General features: G+C 35.8%; 3 protein-coding genes across 3 annotated transcripts; all 3 read right to left on the reverse strand.

Moving 5' to 3' along the window:
* Positions 1–5,417: 5,417 nt before the first annotated feature.
* LOC108232842 (chemokine XC receptor 1-like) lies at positions 5,418–6,854 on the reverse strand. Its single transcript, XM_017410890.3, has 2 exons — positions 6,808–6,854; positions 5,418–6,662 (listed from the first exon to the last, which is right to left on the reverse strand). The coding sequence occupies exon 2, from the start codon at positions 6,650–6,652 to the stop codon at positions 5,642–5,644; it is 1,011 nt and encodes a 336-aa protein (XP_017266379.1). The 5' UTR covers positions 6,653–6,662; positions 6,808–6,854; the 3' UTR covers positions 5,418–5,641.
* Positions 6,855–8,494: 1,640 nt separating this feature from the next.
* Positions 8,495–9,845, reverse strand: LOC108232844 (chemokine XC receptor 1-like). Its single transcript, XM_017410891.3, has 2 exons — positions 9,802–9,845; positions 8,495–9,695 (listed from the first exon to the last, which is right to left on the reverse strand). The coding sequence occupies exon 2, from the start codon at positions 9,683–9,685 to the stop codon at positions 8,675–8,677; it is 1,011 nt and encodes a 336-aa protein (XP_017266380.1). The 5' UTR covers positions 9,686–9,695; positions 9,802–9,845; the 3' UTR covers positions 8,495–8,674.
* A 303-nt stretch (positions 9,846–10,148) lies between these two features.
* Positions 10,149–13,310, reverse strand: LOC108232856 (chemokine XC receptor 1). The gene is made up of 2 exons (XM_017410904.3): positions 13,273–13,310; positions 10,149–12,486 (listed from the first exon to the last, which is right to left on the reverse strand). The coding sequence occupies exon 2, from the start codon at positions 12,462–12,464 to the stop codon at positions 11,454–11,456; it is 1,011 nt and encodes a 336-aa protein (XP_017266393.1). The 5' UTR covers positions 12,465–12,486; positions 13,273–13,310; the 3' UTR covers positions 10,149–11,453.

Raw genomic sequence — 13,310 nt, forward strand, 5'->3', positions numbered from 1 at the left:
ACTGGGAAATCAGCACTTTGAATTTCTCAAGACTCAGCATGAATGAGAAACAGTGTTTGTGGTACCAAAAATGTTTGCTTTAGAGCACAAAAGAAGCTACAGAAGCTTCAGGTTAACCTCTTTAGGTATGTCATTGAGACCACTTGGACATATTGTCCTACAGAACAATTCTGCAGCTACATGAAGGCAGAACATCAAGCTTTTGTTGAAAACCATCAACAAAAATCATTTATCCAGCATTTCAACCATCTACATCTCTCACTACTTGATGATCAGCATCAACAGAGGTTGATGTTGTTAGACTCATTGGGATGTACCTAGCTGGCAGAGTCACAGCCCACCTGTGGAACAGTGCTGAGGGCCACCTACAGATGTCTAGACTGTGTGATGGGTTCACATTATGGTGTGCTGCAGGGCAGGAACCTCTGTGGCCATAGCTTAGGGTGAGACAAAGCAGTTTGGGGAGCATTGAATATGATCTCAGTCTAGTAAAACAGAGTCCAAGCCAGCAATAAAGTACCTTGGAAAACTGAGAAGAGCAGGGATGTTCCAGGATGCAGGGATCCCTCCTATAAACGTATCTTATTAGGATGATAAATAATTTGAATCAGGCAGCATAAAAAACAGAGCACATTTCAGCATGGCAATGGCTCCTGCAACAGACTGATGACTGACTGGTAGATCCACCAAAAGCAGCTGCAGTCATCAGAGAAGGGCCGTTACTCTTTTTATGATTTATTGTTTAAATGTTGTGGCGTCAACTAATAGTTTATGAAATGCAGGCACTACTAAAAGTCTGGGCTTGGGCAGCATTGGTAAAAAAAAGATCTGGTATTCAGTTTTTTCTTAAAGTAGCAACTTTAGAAATCAGAAGAGTCACTTTGTCCCAAATATTGAATAGGTCTGTCTGTGAATCCTGCTGACTGAAAAGGGTCTTGAAGAGGCCTATGATGTCCATTGTAGGTCAATCATTTTATCATAGGGTGGAGAGTTAAGGACCTAAATGCAGAATCAGACTCCAAAGAAAGACAAGTGAGGTAAAATGCTCAGAGAAATACTAACAGAGTAAATGACTAAAGATGTATCTGTGTGGTAATTAGACAGGAAGAAGGAATAAAACACAAATTTGCTACTTCACAAAACAAGACAAAAAATGGAGTCGGCTGAAACACAAAAACTAAGAATCTAACACACACACAAAAACATATCATAGTGAAACTAGCACTTCTTGAAGGAATACATATCGCCTGTTGCCTTGCATGCTTGGGCTTTAAACAAAAAGGTCAAGTGATGCTTTATACCAACCATCCCTGGATGTATGATTACTTTCTGAGATTTTTATTAAAATCCATCCTGTGGTTCATCAGATGTTTTGATAAAAGACAAAGTAAATAACACACCATTACACACACAGACACACACACACACACACACAGTCAATTGCACAATCACGCCTGTTTTATGGTGGTGATTGATTAAAAACTACAAGGCCATGACAATCACATTACATTGTACAAGTCTTGGCTCACATCAACAGTCCTTCAGTTTTCTAAGACTTCCAGTAGTTTTCTAATCCAGAAATGCAGTCCAACATAAATTACAAAAATAAATCATACTTTTTACTTTTTAAAGTATAATACAAAAGTTACAAAGTGAGAGAACCTAAATGAAGTTTGGGCAAAAACAAGACAGATGGGAAATTTTTGAGAGAAACATCAGGCCAATCTGTTTGATACATGAAATGGCCAGTTTTAACAGAGGCAGCAAGGCTTAGTCCGAATATCCAGATGTTTGATTTGTTAATTAAGTCTCCATGGTGGTTAATCACTATGTTTTTCTATCTGACAACAGCAGGTAAAGAGAGGAGGATGACCCTAAAATATAGAAATCTGATGATAAGAGACAGGCTGCAGTTGTTCTTTATAGTTTATGTCTAAAAACACACCAGGAGACCAATAAGTTGGTCAGACAACGAACTAAACATGAAAATCACAGCAGAGGAGCTGTACATATATGGAGCAATAACTTTCTGCCAGCTTCTGAAAGCGTGTGTGTGAATGTTTGTGTGTGTATCTGACAAAGAAAGTGCATTGTATTAAAATAAATGACTCGGGCCAGTGATTGTGTTGTGCTAAAGCTGTAATAATTCAATACCAGATCCCCTCTGGTGGAAAACTGCAGCATTGCAGTAAAAAATGCACAGACCAGGATGCAGCATGAAACTCCCCAAATGTTGTTGTTTTAATGAAAAGATTTTAAATGATAACACCCTGAACTTAATGATTAAGTAGGTAGGATTATGTTTGCATTTATGGGTTTTTAAGGGTCTACTAAATAATGAATTTTTACTTTTTTATTCTCTTCATGACAAAGTTGATCAGTAGATCAGGATTATTTGCATTAGTGAAATGTCATACATGTCAGTGTGCACCATATGAGGATTAAGTCATCCATATTTGTTCACCAAAACAGTTGTTTAGACTGATAAGGCTGACACACTTAATCGATTTGCATGCATTTTCCTGACAGTCCAGATTAACAAGCAATAAGACTTTATTAGCAGCATGTACAGAGTGCACACGCATTTACACATATGAAAGGCATCAATTAAATTCGCATATGGTAGGAGCAATTATCGTTATAGATAACAGAAATTAAAGGGGAGCTCATGATGTGAAAGAGAAAGGCGAGTTGCCTGCGAGAAAAGACAAAAATATAAGGAATGTTAAGGCCAGGGAAGGCTGGTAGCACCAACTACATAAGAAAACAACAACAGCTGTTTGGCTCATGGCTAAAAGCAGGATTGAACAACAACATCATTTGCAGAGAAAATGATTCAGGACAAAAGAATGCTCTGACTCAAAGATAAGAAATGGGATCTGTTATACTGTATATTATTCTTTTTTTCTCCAGGATGTTATGCTATTATGAAACTGCACAAAAAGTTCAGTTTGTTCCTATAATTAAAAACACAACTGCTGTATCATCAGGAACCAGAAAGTGGATGATGCATCTCATCTTGCATGGAGGGTTTCCGTCTATTTCACTTAAAAGTCAATAGTATTAAAGGTTAAATAAGCCACATTATTAAACAACATGATTTTGTACAGCCGGAGTATCAATTTTCCTTTGCTCCTCCACAAACCCACCACACATATATATTTTCAGCACAAAGCCGGCTGCCAGAGAAAGTGTGAGCACACCCGCAATTGCTCTGCCCTTGACTTGTATCCATTCATCCAAGCGTGCTGGATGGTTTAGTTAATTAAGCTTAATCTAACCCCAGAGACACAAGTGCTGTGACTGAGGCCCACTGACTTGTCCCCATACGCTCCTCTCTGGACCCCCCATGGAGCCATAAGGGCATCACCACACAGCGTACGTACACTGACAGACCTCTGGAGAAACACATTATGTGTGATAAAGCTAAAATGTTTTCACTGAAATAAAAAGGAAGAAATTATACTTGATATATAGAATATTAGTTGCACGGTTTTTGACAGAAGACAGGAGTGATTACAGCCCTGTACAGTTTTGAGTAAATCCCCAAATTCTGGGCAGCTTTATCATAATTAGATGCCAGTACTAGCTGGTCAGTATATCAGCTTTATTTAAAACTGTAAAACCTTTCAGCACAGTTCTCCACTGACATAATACTGGAGTCATTTTATCAGCCATTTAAATAGCACAAATAAAATTCTTTAGAGTCCAATATTAGAGTAAAGTCTCACTGAAAGAAAAGGCAGCTTTATTTTTTGCAGATGCAGGGGACTTCAACTTAAATGTACCTTTCATGTATAGTGGTCACTGCAGTGGATAGTTATTTAAAAGCCATTTTCTTGTATATGTATAGGGTTTTATATTATAACTGTGCATAGACCACTAAAGTGGACATTAGTGGATAATGAAATATACTGGCTATGCACTGAAAGTGCAACAACATTTTCTCAAAACCAAGATGGAATTTAGAAAATAAAAAAGTCTTTTTCACCCTTTTTTATGCCATAAGAGAAAAAAATCTTGGCTAAAGTTATCATAATTCATGCATGAAAAGGTTAAATGTACAGTAATATATCTAATGTGCTATATATTTATATATACAGTTTGTATATAAAAAAAATGTTGGCAGGAAGTTTTTTTGGACTTGATCCATAAGTTCTTGTCTGCAAGAAATCATTTGAAAAACAGACTTCTTTTATTCCCAAATATCAACTAATTGTCACAAGAAAAATTTATGTTGGCAAATCTAAATGTTGTGTAATCCTGCACATCAAGACTTCTTAATTGTTTTACTTAGAGGCAAATTTCAGATTATTACTCAAAAACATTTTTTTCTTTTGTTAAAATATTATTATTAGGGTGTCTGTCTTCTGATACACACTGAGTGGTTTATTCAGTGGTCCTCATAAATTAAACATGGCAATAATAGATTGCATCATGAAGCAATCAGAATTTTCATAAAAGACAAGAATATCTAGAAAGCATGACTTGCATTCCTTTCTGTTGCCATCTTGTGGGTTAATTTGTTCAGCACAGTTAAATTATCACAACAATGAAAGTTGAATTCAGTGAGAGAAAGTACAACTTCTTATTTCTTTTAAACAATCGTATTTCAGATCATTACTTGCAAAATCATTGATTTTACCATGTCATCGTTTGCTAAATGTTTCTTCCTCTTTCCCATAAAACAGTTCTCAAATTTGCTTTGAATAATTCTGTATTTACTTCCCTGTAGTTTAGTTTAGATATTTCTAATGAAATCTTCACGTTAGGACTAGTTACTTCTTATAAACAATCCATCAGTGACTAACAATTTACTAAAACTTAAACAAAACAAAGGAGAAGAAAATACACCAGAAAGGGATTATATATGTGTCTGAAAGAATCAAAAGTACTTTCATACTTTTTATTCTTTTAATAACGCATTTTAGTTAAAAAAAAAGATTAGTTTTTAGAGGTAAAGAACAATATTCTTTTGACACATTTTTATAAATCATAACAAGTACTGGCTTTGTATGTGTGTAAATATCTATCTGACTCATTCATTTTTTTAAATTAGATTTAATCATTTTTCTCTGACCATCTGAAGAGAAACAAGTCAGGGATCAAAACTAAGGTTCAGAAGGACTGAAACATCAATGAGAAGACACTGTAGAATTATTCTAGCAGAGATGTGACCTGAGAACGGCCTGTCACAGATGTATTAAGGATCGTTGCACAAAACTCTTGAAAAACTCGCTGAAAAAAAGCCCATTTAAACATAATTCAGAGGGGTTGGTAATGTTACAGCCACAGTACTATAAAGAGTCCTGCTGCTGATTCTATTTGAATCTTGCATAGTTTATTTTACTCAGTTGCAGATCATGTGCAAGAAACCCTTATTGGAACAGAGAAGTGAAAACAGCTGATTTGAAATTCAGTAAGATTTTTATTTGTTGTGTTTGACAGAATAACCACAACAACTGAAAGTAAAGGAATAATGCAAACTAAAATTATGCATTTATATTGCACAAAAGCATTTTATGCAAAAAAAAAAGGTACTGTACAATTCTAGGTACACATGCTGAAGATGTAAAAAATTACATACCAAGCTACATAAAAAAGACAGATTTAATCGGCTTGTCTTCTGAAGAATGACTGTTTATTGGTTGTGCAGTTCCAGGTTGACAGCTGAGTTTACTGCTGTGCTCAAACGTACAGTTTGAACACCAGACCCGTTCTCGTCAGTGACTCGCTGCCTTTTATTCAGACAAATGGTTTTAACTTTTAGAAGATCCAGCAGATGTCTTCTTATTCTCTGTGACAGCAAACAGAGCAAAGGGTTCACACAGCAGTGAGAGAAGGCAAGTATTCGACAAATATTGTAGGCAGTTTCCAGCCGTTGTGCTGCTTTACAGCCGCTGGGTTGGTACAAGGACTTGATAAAAAGTAAAAAATTGTAGGGACCCCAGCAGATGAAGTAGGCTGCAACAATGCAGAAAACTATACCTACAGCTTTGCGCCTTTGTCTGTTTGTAGCCTGGAAAACCGTTCTGATGATGGACAAATGGCAGAAAATGATGACAGCAAACGGAAGAAAGAAGAGCAGTGAAACTTGGAGATAGTATCCCAGCTCAGCCTCAGAGTAAGCTTCACAGTAGGAATCGTTCTCCACTTGCATTTTGCTGGCATCGTATGGAGATACAGCAATGCTGATGACCCAGGCAGCTACACAGACACCGACAGCACACCTTTTTCTCAGACTGTTGTTCGGCCACTTGTTCAGCACCACAGTAATGAATCGATCCACAGTCATGCCAGTAAGTATAAAGATGCTGCTGTACAAACCAACAAAGTACACGGCAGTCATGAATTTGCATAAAAAGTCCCCGAAGACCCAGTGGTGGAGGTGGTAGTAAGCCCAGAATGGAAGTGTAGCAGTGAAGATCAAGTCAGAGCAAGCCAGGTTCAAGATGAACGTTTTAGTAACAAACTTTAGGACTTTTTGGGTGACAAGAACACATATGAGGAGGGTGTTTCCTATGACACTGATGATGGTGAACAAGATGAAGACATATCCATTGATGGTTGAAAAATCCGAAATGTGACAAATATATGCAGCTCCATCGCTGTCATCTTCTTGGTCATCAATCAAATTGTAGTTGTTCTCCATTGCAGTTTATCTGAGAAACATAGGCACAAAACTAGTTTGTCAACATGTAACAGACCCTGAGCAGATTATCAAGAACTTTTCACCAATTTACAATTTTCAGAAAGAAAAACTGTATTTTGTTAGAGGAAGGAGAAAAATTTAATGAACGAACCCACCTGCACATCAGCTGCCAAGTCTTGTGCTGAACTGCACTTTGAAGAAAAGACTGAGCTGTAGAAAAGCGGATGTAAAGTTCCCCTTTTGCATCATATTAAGTCACAAGCTGCTTGATCAGAAACTGACAAGAAGATCCTGATTATCTATGATTAAAGTAAAATAAAACTAAACTAAACACAAAAAATATATATACATTTATTGCACTTGTTTCAGTTGGCTCACACCTTTTTTAATTTTTGAAATGTGAAAATAAAATGTGTAAACAAATCTTTTATTTTACCTTAACTTTGTGTTTAATACCAGTCTATTTAAAAAATAAGGCTAACCATCCAACATATGTATACATCATATGAACAACATATTAAAATAGTTAAATGATAAAATATTATGTACACAATGTAGGTTTGCATCAATTAAAATGGAAAATAGCTGATAAAAATTATTTAAAAACTTGTATTTGATTTTAAAGAGAGGTAAAATACAGCTACAATGCTATTGATGGAGTAATCATAACATTGATAGAAGAACACAAAGCTGGAATAATAATATACCAACAGTACAGTTTGAATATATTAAAAGAAAAATATTTTTTGAGCACAAGGTCAGCTGTGGTCTGAATAATACTGGGAAATACAGCAACCATCTAATTTCTGTTTCATGATATTATCAAAAAAAATGCAATTGATTTTTGTACAGGACAAAAGACGGTGTAGTAATGAACCAAAACATAAAAAGAATATGACAGAGATTCAATGATGCTTTTTTTTTTACCTTAATAACCTTATTTTTAAAAGCATTTGCAAAACAATTTTGAAGTTATGCAAAGAAAATGATGAGTCCCTGCAGACCATAGATAAACATCAGAAAGTGGAAGTTGAGTTTTAGTTGTTTGTTTTTGCAATACATTTCCAAATGTCTGTGAAGATTTTTAATCACACATCTTGTGAATACCTAATTTGAAAAAAATCGAACTTATTTTCTTGGTTCTTGGAGGTTTTTCACTTGTTAGACATTTAAAGTTTTGTTGGTACTTTCACATCTTGAGTGCCTTCAGCAAGATGTTTGTTGTTGTTGTTTTAATTCTTATTATCACATCTAGTATAATTGTGCTAAACAAACATTTAAAACTTTAGAAATATCTAATTGTGATTTGGTTTTAAAAGTGAAACGTCAAAAGCAGTCTTCTTACTGACAAAGACTAAACACCTACATTTTCTTAGTTCTTTTCTATATTATGTAATAGTGGAACAAATCATGTGTTCTGAAAAAATTAGTCAAGCTAAAACAAGCCAGGTTTCAATTTGAATGTTCTTGGGAAGTGAAATAAAGGCAATGAAGGGCAAAGCCATGAAAACATGTTCACTGTCTGTAGATATATATATATATACAGACATATATCTATATATATATACATATATATGAGGCCTAATCATAAACCTGTGCTGAATGTCACAGTATCTGATTTTTCCTGTTACTAAAACTTAATTTGAGCCTGAGAGGGTTAATGATTATGGTTTTGTGTCCTATGCACGTTATTTTTCCCAGTCTTTTCGGTTCATTCTGTCAAAGATCAGTGAAAACACCAAGTGTCCAGTTATTACAACAAACCAGAAAGTCTTTTTTAATAGAGAAGTGAAAACAGCTTTTCTGGAATTCAGAAGACTTTTAATATTTGTATTTTACAGAAATATTACACCAAATTCAAAATACATGCAAATACATACAAACAAAAACATTGATTTACTTGCCACAAAACTTTAAAAATTGCCTCATCTGTTTCATGTGCTAAACATATTCAAAAACACAAACAAACTAAGTTAAAAGAAATTACAGACTGAACTGATGCTTCCTCCAAAGAATGATTGTCTAATGATTGTTCATGTTCACCATAACAGCTGAGTTTGGTGCTATCCTCCGGGGCACAGTTTGAATATCAATTGTGTTCTCGTCAGTGACTACCTCCCTTCTTTTCAGACCACCTGTTACACCTTTTAGAAGACTCAGCAGATGTCTTCTTATTCTCTGTAACAATATACAGAGCAAAGGGTTCACACAGCAGTGAGAGAAGGCAAGTATTCGACAGATATTGTAGGCAGTTTCCAGCTGTTGTGCTGCTTTACAGCCGCTGGGTTGGTACAAGGACTTGATAAAAAGTAAAAAATTGTAGGGACCCCAGCAGATGAAGTAGGCTGCAACAATGCAGAAAACTATACCTACGGCTTTGCGCCTTTGTCTGTTTGTAGCCTGGAAAACCGTTCTGATGATGGACAAATAGCAGAAAATGATGACAACAAACGGAAGAAAGAAGAGCAGTGAAACTTGGAGATAGTATCCCAGCTCAGCCTCAGAGTAAGCTTCACAGTAGGAATCGTTCTCCACTTGCATTTTGCTGGCATCGTATGGAGATACAGCAATGCTGATGACCCAGGCAGCTACACAGACACCGACAGCACACCTTTTTCTCAGACTGTTGTTCGGCCACTTGTTCAGCACCACAGTAATGAATCGATCCACAGTCATGCCAGTAAGTATAAAGATGCTGCTGTACAAACCAACAAAGTACACGGCAGTCATGAATTTGCATAAAAAGTCCCCGAAGACCCAGTGGTGGAGGTGGTAGTAAGCCCAGAATGGAAGTGTAGCAGTGAAGATCAAGTCAGAGCAAGCCAGGTTCAAGATGAACGTTTTAGTAACAAACTTTAGGACTTTTTGGGTGACAAGAACACATATGAGGAGGGTGTTTCCTATGACACTGATGATGGTGAACAAGATGAAGACATATCCATTGATGGTTGAAAAATCCGAAATGTGACAAATATATGCAGCTCCATCGCTGTCATCTTCTTGGTCATCAATCAAATTGTAGTTGTACTCCATTGCAGTTTATCTGAGAAACATAGGCACAAAACTAAAAGTTTGTCAACCCTTATTTATCAATTTCAAAAGCTTGTAAAAAAATTCAAAGCTATCACAAAAATCAATGGAAAACTTACCACCAACATCAGCTGCCAAGTCTTGCACCGCTATGTTCTTTGAAGGAAACACTGTGCCATACATAGGGCAAAAAAAGTTCCCCTTTTTGTTTTACAATAACTCATGAGCTGTTCCTTCAAAGACTGATGGCGAAATTTCTCATAATCTGTTTCTGAAAGTGAAAGCATGACCGAACATAGATATTTTAGGTTCTGTTTTGTTTTTTGTATTTTGGGGAGCTATTCTTGCATTGATGTTTAATTTTAAGGCAATAAAAATTGTTAAACAACCTCAGAAAGGTAGCATAAATTTACAAAAAATAATGTTGACCTACAATTTCCTTTATTTAAACTGTTAAAACATGAAAACAAACAGGAACAGCTGAGCGCAGTTGACAGTTTCCATTTATTTGTATTGTTTTACACTTTATTTCATGAACAAATATTAACTTTATAGTCAAGTGGTTTTCACACTGGTAAGTCAAAATGCACCAAGCAGACATGTCTCTTGAGTCAGCTTTCTTCTTCTTCCTCTTTTGTTTCTTGTCTCTCTTAATTCATGGCTTAAATGAAAGTAGCACTTTACAAATATTTACAGTAACAATAGACAACATTGACTATTTACATCTGAAAAACTTAGAGCAGTATTAGTGCAATTACATTGTTATCAATGGGATACAATCATCTTGGAACAATACATGAACACTATAAAGAGAAGCAATGGTAAAATACAAAGAGTCAAAGGAAACAGTTTATGGTACCAATGTTGACGATCTATGCTCAGGTTTAGACTTTTTAAAACATATCAACCATCTTCTTTTCATCTGAGGACATCACAGCTGATTTCAGTACAAGCAAAGCAGATAAATATAACCCAAAAATATGAAAATAATGTATGAAGTTGAATAAAAATTGACATTTTAATAACACAAACCATATTTTAAACAATGTTTTGTTATCTTAACAACCCTGAAACAAAACCAGTTCCATAGTCTCTTATAGTCTTGCAGATAAGTGACACAAATCTAAAAAGCTTGGAATTCCACACTCATTTTCCTGGTTCTTGGGTGAGATACAACTCAAACAGTCTCTTCAGTTCTGACTAATTGAGAAGTACCAAATATAGAGACTGTTGTTGGTACATTCACACCTTAAAAGTGTTCAGTGAGATGTTCAGTAGTCATCAAACACAATGTGACAGTTAAACTGGCGACTGACCGTTAAAATGGTCAAATAAAACAATGAACCAATAACGGACCAACCTGATGTACATCTAAAAAAGATCTCTGTGAACCTCAAGTATTTGGTGTTTAGTAGGGTAATTACTGAGTCAAACCAGATAAAACACCAAAAAGCTGCTCTAAATCTAGCTGAATTAACAGTAATGGTGAATGTATGTTGATTTAATTTATTCTTGTCACTAAACAGGACATCTTACAAGCACAGGAAGTTCCTAATCTGCCTTAGACTGAAAGACAAAAGTAGAATCCAATTGTTGTTTTTTACTTCCTCGCAACAAATTAAAGAATATAGCTTAAAACCTCATATAAAGATGTTCAAGGATTTGAGGTAAATTATGTTAATCTTTTTTTTCATAAAAAATAGATTTTCATTTCATTGTTGATGCATATAAAGAAGGTCTCACATGTTCACACCTTTGTTTAATGTAGCAGCTACATAGAAAACTCCTCACCGCTCAACTGAGACGTGATTGTGAGTCGGCTCCGTCTGTTGGGGATGTTGCTGCTGTTGTTCTGGCCACAGTTTCTCAGGATTTTCTTCAAATGGGTTTTGAATTTTACACCCATAAACACATAAAACACAGGGTTGAGGCAGCAGTGGGAGAAGGCGAGGAGCCGGCTGATGTAGAAGGCATAATTCAAATCAATACTAGTTTGGCAGATTTCTGAAATTGACAATGTCTTGAGAAATATCACTACATTGTACGGTCCCCACCCTACAAAGAAAACAATCATGAGAGTGAAAATGAGTTTGACAGTTTTGTTCCTTCTCCTTTGGGCTGGAGGGTGCAGCAATCTGCAGAGGATCTGAGAATAGCAAGAAATGAACACTACGGAAGTCAGGATGAAGAGGGCGTTTTGTTGGTAGGTTCCCCACTTATTTCCTTCAGAGCTGTCAAATCCACAGTAATCTGGTGGTTTTACTTTAACAAAGAAAAGGACTGGGCTGCCTGCCAGGATGCTAACAACCCAAATGATCACAGTAGCTATGATGCTGGAGAGACCTGAGGCTGACACTATGTCAGAGAGAGGATTGATCACAGCTATATAGCGATGAACAGTCATCAGGATGAGGAGGAAACCACTGCTGTAGAAGCCAACATAGAAAATAAAGTTTACTGTTAAGCACAGAGGGTTTCCCAATGTCCATCCAAACATGTGGTAGTGGGCCCAAAAGGGCAGGCCTGCGGTGAAGAGGAGATCCGATACAGCCAGGTTCAGGATGAATGTGTTGGTGATGCATTTCAGATTCTCATACTTGACCAGAATGACAAGAACAAGGATGTTGCCAAACAGACTAAGGATAATCACAATGGCGAAAAAGAAGGGAGTCAATTTTGCTCCGAATTGAATGAGACTTGTTTGGTTGCATTCTTCATCTTCATAATCAGTGACATAATCAAAGGTTTCTGTTGTGTCGGTGTCGTATTCATCTGTGGCCATTTTCCTCCAGCAAGAAAAGGGTCTATATAAGGTAAAAAAAAAAAAGTTACATATCCAATTCAAATGTTTAATTTCATATTTTCATGACTACAAAGAGTTTTTATATTTTTTGATTGAGTCATGAATTTTAATTTTAGCCATATTTAGATATTTGTTTTCAGCTCAATTTAACACATGCTTTTTAAATTTTGATTCACTCAAGATTAGAAAACTGCAACGAAAATGTTTTTAACCCTCAAAGGAAAGAGAGACCAAGAGAGGTTGGCTCATTTTGACCCGAAGGCCAAGGGAGGATTAAAGACTAACTAATGGCTGGTTGCATCACAACTCTATAACATTTTTATTTAATTTATTTATTTCTTGGAGTCTCTTATGACCTTTGTCCTTTTTGTTTTAAAAGTGACTTTTACATAACTCTAAATACTCAAATAAAATTATAAAAGATTGGCTGAGATGATACATTCATTGCAGTTTCATTTCAAAATTATACTCAAAACACCAATATTACTTTTTAAATGTTTGATTATAATGTTTGTCTTCATAAAACAGTGCCATCTATCATTCTTTTAAAGTTATCTGTGGTAGGCAAAGAATCTCCTGACTGGTTCAATCATGTGTGCAACGCATAACTTGGATCAACGGTTTTTAATGTTACTAAAAAAATGTTTCAATCGCTGTCTGCATTATAGTGTTCCCATTTGTAGAACAAAAATGATCAATAAAATGAATTAGCAATGCTGTCAAAGAGAAATCCTGACTCTTACAAATAACTCGGAACTAGAAAAATGAAATTAAAAATCTACTGTACCTGCAAGTTTTCTGTACTCAAGGGGTTTGTGACTGTGA

The sequence above is a fragment of the Kryptolebias marmoratus genome, linkage group LG20 (genome assembly GCF_001649575.2).
Source record: "Kryptolebias marmoratus isolate JLee-2015 linkage group LG20, ASM164957v2, whole genome shotgun sequence".
NCBI classification, from domain to species: Eukaryota; Metazoa; Chordata; class Actinopteri; order Cyprinodontiformes; family Rivulidae; genus Kryptolebias; species Kryptolebias marmoratus.

Coding starts and splice junctions, on each gene's coding strand:
- LOC108232842 (XM_017410890.3), bottom strand. CDS start 6,652: ATGGAGAACAACTACAATTTGATTGATGACCAAGAAGATGACAGCGAT.
- LOC108232844 (XM_017410891.3), bottom strand. CDS start 9,685: ATGGAGTACAACTACAATTTGATTGATGACCAAGAAGATGACAGCGAT.
- LOC108232856 (XM_017410904.3), bottom strand. CDS start 12,464: ATGGCCACAGATGAATACGACACCGACACAACAGAAACCTTTGATTAT.